This window comes from Sitophilus oryzae, unplaced genomic scaffold (genome assembly GCF_002938485.1).
Source record: "Sitophilus oryzae breed Bouriz unplaced genomic scaffold, Soryzae_2.0 scaffold_465_pilon_pilon, whole genome shotgun sequence".
NCBI lineage: Eukaryota > Metazoa > Arthropoda > Insecta > Coleoptera > Curculionidae > Sitophilus > Sitophilus oryzae.
This window is the reverse complement of record NW_022147046.1, coordinates 6,488,309-6,494,343: the sequence shown is the minus strand read 5'-3', so window position 1 is coordinate 6,494,343 and position 6,035 is coordinate 6,488,309. Positions and strand designations below refer to the sequence as shown.

General features: G+C 32.6%; 1 protein-coding gene across 1 annotated transcript; it reads right to left on the bottom strand.

Moving 5' to 3' along the window:
* Nucleotides 1–485: 485 nt before the first annotated feature.
* On the bottom strand, nucleotides 486–2,642 carry LOC115885925 (craniofacial development protein 2-like). Its single transcript, XM_030904954.1, has 2 exons — nucleotides 2,465–2,642; nucleotides 486–1,048 (listed from the first exon to the last, which is right to left on the bottom strand). Exons 1-2 carry the CDS (start codon nucleotides 2,640–2,642, stop codon nucleotides 486–488), a joined length of 741 nt encoding a protein of 246 aa, XP_030760814.1.
* Between the last annotated feature and the right edge of the window lie 3,393 nt (nucleotides 2,643–6,035).

Here is a 6,035-nt window from a genome sequence, read left to right as displayed (position 1 = left end):
ATTTTTTGCTGATCTTACTGCCCTTCTTATAGTATTTTGCAGCGTTCTATATTTATCTCGACTGCCTTGATTCTTGTACTTCCTTCTTTCTTCAAACATTTTTAGTATTTCATTTGTCATCCAATTTTTCCTTTTGATGTTTTGTCTATATCCTATTTCCGTTCTTGCTGTATTCATCATTATTTCTTCCATGCTGTCCCATGTGTTATTAGGATTCGTCTCTTCAGTTGGCTGTGGTATGACTAATGTTGCCAGCGCTTCATTTAATTTTTTGCTTACATTATCTTTTATGCATTCGTTTTTAAGTTTTTCATAGTCTATTCTTGGTTCTTGCTTTTGTTTTCTTCCGTTGGTGATTTTAATTTTTATTTCTGTTATAAGAAGGACGTGATCAGATGGGACGTCGGCTCCCGGGTATGTACACGTTCTTGTTACTGATGTTCCAAAACGTTTATTGATTAAAATGTAGTCTATTTGATTTCTGATTAGGTGTTCGGGATTGTCTGCTGGTGCTCTCCATGTGTATAGACTCTGGGTGGCAGTCTAAACCAGGTGTTTGTTATTTTCATCTGTTCTTCTTGACAAAATTGGTATAGCCGTTCGCCTCGTTCATTTCTCTCTCCCAATCCATAAGGGCCCACCAGTTCGTCTCGTATTCCTTTTCCAACCTTGGCGTTGAAGTCACCCAATATGAGGTTCATTTCATGTTTTTTAACGTTTGCCTGTGTTACTTGTCTTAGTTCTTCATAAAACCCTTCGACTTCATCTTCTGGTGCGTCTGAGGTGGGGGCGTACACCTGAATGATATTAAGATTGACTGGATGTGCTTTCAGTTTAAGCAGCGCAATGCGATCGGAATGTGGCAGGAAGTTAATTATTGACGAGGATATTTTTTCTGGAATTATTATTCCAACCCCTTTACGATGGTTTTTGTCTTGGTTTCCTGAATAGAAAAGAACTTTTCCCTGCGTTACACATTTTCCTACGTCTGGCCACCATGTTTCTGCCACCCCCAGAATATCTATTTTCAGCCTGTCCATTTCTTGCATTAAGAAAGAAGAAAGAAAGAAAGAAAGAAAGAAATTGCTTTATTGTCATAAAAAAATTTACAATTTTGTTGACAAAGCTTAAAAAAAAGAATATAAAAAACATACAAAACTTCACTTAACAATAGAAAAACATATAAAACTAACAGCAAACATACAAAACTAAAACAATACTTTATACAATTATAGAAATTGTACATTGTCAAAAATTTATTTAATTAAATATAAATAAAATATAAACATACATGTAAATAAACAACTGTATATAATGTCAATACTAAATTTAAATGGATAGAAAACAAAAATCATTTCTAAATTTAGTGAATGTGTGTTAAATTTAGAACCCTAGATATTAATAAAAAAATCGTTAACCGCGTAAAAGGCTTTCTCCAGTAAGTATGATCTCAAGGCTCTGCGAAATGCAGGAAAGGATGAAATGGAATTAATTTCAGATGGCAGATGATAGTGCATTTTTTTTTGCATTGTACAATTGGGAACTCTTTACTAACTCAGAGTGAGGGGTTGGCAGATACATGTTATGCTCTGCGTTCCTAATTGGATAGCCATGAACTGGCTCTAGAGAAATACTCGATACGTGCTTGCGAACTAGGCAGACGGATTCGAGTATGAATAGGGAAGGAAGAGTTAATATTTTATATCTTCTAAACAAGTCCCGGCAGTGAGCACAACTGGTTAGCCTCAGTGAATATCGCACAGCTCTCTTTTGTAATTTGAAGATACGCTCAAATTGAGTCGCACAACACGCACCCCAGAATGGAAGTGCGTATCGGAGATGCGACTCATAAAGGGCATAATAGACTGTCCTAGATGTTGACAAATTAAGCACATTAGCAACTGATCTAAGTGCGAAACAGGCAGAACTTAATTTTTTAGCTAAAGCATCGATGTGCAAATCCCATTTTAAATAGTTGTCCACAACAAGGCCTAAAAATTTCACAGAATCAACGACGTCAATGGTGGTATTATCAAGTTGAAAAGGTAGCAACGTACTTTTATATGATAAGACTTTAGTTTTAGAGACGTTGAGACACAGATAATTAGAATCGCACCATGTTTTTATGTTGATTAAGTCACTGGAAATGGTTCTATGAAGTGCCGTGGTGTCCGGGCTGCTCCATGTGAAACAAGTATCATCCGCGAAGAGACAGATTTTACCACTGATGTCCAGACTAGCAATATCGTTGATAAACAACAGAAACAAAATAGGACCTAGCACTGAGCCCTGAGGTACTCCGCATTCTATTGGCTTGCAAGAAGACACAGTCTTATCAACCCTCACACGCTGGTTTCTGTTGTTAAGGTAGGACTTAAACCATTCAAGAGGCGTTCCCCTGATACCATAGTACTGCAATTTGTTAGTTAGGATGTTATGATTAACACAATCGAAAGCTTTCGAGTTAAGTTAGCCAATTTCCCAGCTTCATATAGACTTTGTACGTTCCATGTACCAATCTTCATCCTATTTCGTAAATTCACCCTGATTTCATTGTTTTTATCATTTAACGCTGTTCCCCCCGGAGATCCGATTGGGGAACTATTTTTACCTCCGGAAAATTTCGAGTTAAATGAGGTCATTTTGATTCTCTTGGGATAGGGAAGCGTAAATAAATATTTGGCAATGGTATAGGGAAGCGTAAATAAATATTTATGTTCTGAACGTAACTAGGTACATGAAAACAAAAATACTGGTAGAAGATATTCAGAGAATTATTTCTAATTCTATTCTGTTCTCAAACTGTGTTTATTTAGCGATAAAACCGGAAAAACAGTAATCGAACCCGATTCTCTCGGCTTCCTAGAAAGTAGTACCGACCGCGCCGATTTTACGCGGTAGCTTAGGCCCATAATCACCGACCGTCGGTACTCACACGAAGTGTTTACCGCAAAATCAAAATAACAAAGCAATCGTAAATTTCCGAGCCGAGACAGACCAATGATGGTTCTATTTTGTTCCTGACATCTCCCAGTCTGATTTACAACTGTTATTGCCATCGCCGGTGACCGCTATTTTCTCAAAACCGACCGACCGGTCAGAAGTACGGGTCGTACCCTTTTTTACTCGCTGGGGAATAAGGCTACGTTCGAGGATTTGTTTAGATTCCTTAAAGAAATCACTCACTGACTCATCAAATAGTCTTTAAACTATATAGGGTTGTTCACCACATACGACACGGAGTATTTTAGCTCAACGGTTAGATTTTTACAAATTATAAGTTTTGAGTTCGTTGAATTAATTAGAGCTACAATTTAAAAATATTTTTACAACATACAGAGTGTCACAAATAAATAAAAAATATCAAAGTTGTACTTTTTTAAATTAAAAAAAATTAAATACACCCTGTATATTATTACATTTTTAGTTTCTGCGATTAAAATAAAGGTAAATTTGATTAAGGTTTATCACCCTTTAACCTTACCGTTTTTGAAATATTTTCAATTTTGTGAAATTGCAGTAAAAAATTTTAAGGCTTCATTTCTTCAAGGGTATCAAAGTCTTTAATACTAAATATTTAATGAAGTTTAATTATTGATCAGTTGTTGTGTTGCAATTATAAAAATAATACTACCTCATACAGAGTGTCTAAAATTTTATTTTAATATATATATTTTATTTTATAATTTCTAGGTTTAAACGACAATAACTTCTTTAATTTAAATGGAACACCCTGTATATTTTAGGAGAATCAGACGCACAATTTAATTGTCCATCAAATTGTATTATACCATTTTCACCTATCCCTTTAAGTTTTCGTAGAAAATGTATTTCCTTATAATTTAGACCTCATTTATCAATATACCCATGGAATATTGACATTTTAGATTGTTTTTAAAGCAACAAATGTACAAAATGTACAGGTGCTAAAAATGATAATATTACCAGCCTATTTGTATACAAAAATAAAACTATTTAAATCTTTATAAAAGAGTATACCATTAATTAAATATACCACCATGATTTGCGCCCAAATATTAATTAAGTACATATTTAATTGTGTTAGTTAATAAATTATTCTAAATAAATGTGGATTGGGAATCAGAAATCAATACAATAATGTTATGAAAATGAATGTCTCTGTTGTTATAAATAAACATTCGTCAAAAAACGAAATAAAATTTTTAAGGTGTTACTTTTTACCACACTTTCTAATACACATACAAAATTGAGTTTTTTAGTATTTGGAGCAATTATTATTAATCAACGCAAACAGTCAATTAATGTAGTTTGAATACTGGAATCATATTAATTGGTCCTCTTTTACAATTATTTAAACAATTTTTTTATTTTTTAATGATATAAACGAACTATATCGACAATATTAGTATCTGTACCCTTTAAAAATTTGTTACATCTTTAAAAATAATCTAAAATGTCAATATTCCATGGGTATATTGATAATTGAGGTCTAAATTATAAGAAAATGCATTTTCTACGAAAACCTGAAGACGTATGTAAAAAATGATATAATACAATTTGATAGACAACTAAATTGTGCATCTGATTCTCATAAAATATACAGGGTGTTCCATTTAAATTAAAGAAATTATTGCCGTTTAAAGCTCGTTATTATGTATTTAAAAAAAATTAAAAAAAGATAGACACTCTGTATAAGGTAGTATAATTTTTATTATTGCAACACACAATTTAGTAAATAGAAATACTTGAGTACAATATTTGGTTTTAAAAATTTAAATAAGCCTAGAGAAAAATCATTAAAATTATTACTGTATTTTGACAAAAACCTAAATATTTCTAAAACGGTAAGATTAAAATGCAGTAAACCTTAATCAAATTTACCTTTATTTTAATCGTAGAGACTAAAAATGTTATACAATACAGGGCGTTCCATTTTAGCTACAATAGTCCGCGTCGTATGTGGTGAACAACCCTGTATAGGCCTGATTAACTGGAAATTCGTTATAGTTAGATTACCAGATTCTATTGGACTAAAATTAAAACTAAAAGAGTTTTGGCCTTTCATTTTCTCTAATTTGTTTTATTTACAGGGCGTTTGTATCTGATGTATCACTGACCAATATCAAGTAAGTGTGAACAAATATCCATCCTAAAAAGTGAAAAAGTTAAGGTCTAAGTCAGGCCTGCAACAAGTCAGTTTTAAAAAGACTCAAGTCTTAAGTCATTTCTAAAATCAAAATGAATTAAATCTTAAGTCAATTTCAGCATAAAGTTCAAATGATTTAAGTTTCTTTAAATATTTGACTTAAATCATTTTATTTCAAGCCAATTCATTTTTGTAAAGACGTAAATCAGTTTAACAAGTTTTTATAACTTAAGTCTATATTTTTGACTTAAATCATGATTATGTGCAAGTTAAGTCAGTAAAATGACTTAAATTAATATAATTAACCCCAAGTCGAGACAACAAGAACTCAATTTAAGTAGAGGTACTTATTAAACGGTTTTATTTAGCTCGACCCGTACGGTATTTATTTATTTGTTTGTTTATTTGTGTCAAAATTAGAAATTGAAATTTAAGTACCTTCCTGTTGTCAGATTGATCTGAAATTTGGTACACACCTTTAGTTCCGATGACAATACAATATAGTAATATCAATAACATTGTAAATCTAAGATGGCCGCCGGTACAAAATGGCGGATTTCATATTCATCATATTGGAAATAAAACAGGTTTTAAAATACGCGCCAAATAAAGCACTTCTAACTCCTCCATATTGGAAAAGGTTGAATAGCCTTGTGTGGAGGTGGTGGTGGGGCAGCATGGTGACCCGGCCGTGTTGCCGCTTTTCAACATGCCAGGTGTGACGTATTAAAAATAAAGTGCGGATTTTTATTCTGGGCTTTTTTGTTTTTATTTATTTTCTTAAGAACGACTTCAAATTTTTCGAAAGTGAGATAGCAGAAAATTCTAGAATTAATTGCTTTATTCAATTATGCTAATTCCAAAATATAGTGAAAGACCCCATTGTTTTGTTTTAGTCGCAGGTTGC

What these genes read in the sequence shown, in the direction of transcription:
- LOC115885925 (XM_030904954.1), bottom strand. Translation starts at nt 2,642, where the DNA reads ATGACCTCATTTAACTCGAAATTTTCCGGAGGTAAAAATAGTTCCCCA. An exon ending in TGGGAAATTGGCTAACTTAA is followed by an intron (nt 1,049 to 2,464) that starts CTCGAAAGCTTT and finishes CTTCTTTCTTAA; the next exon opens with TGCAAGAAATGGACAGGCTG.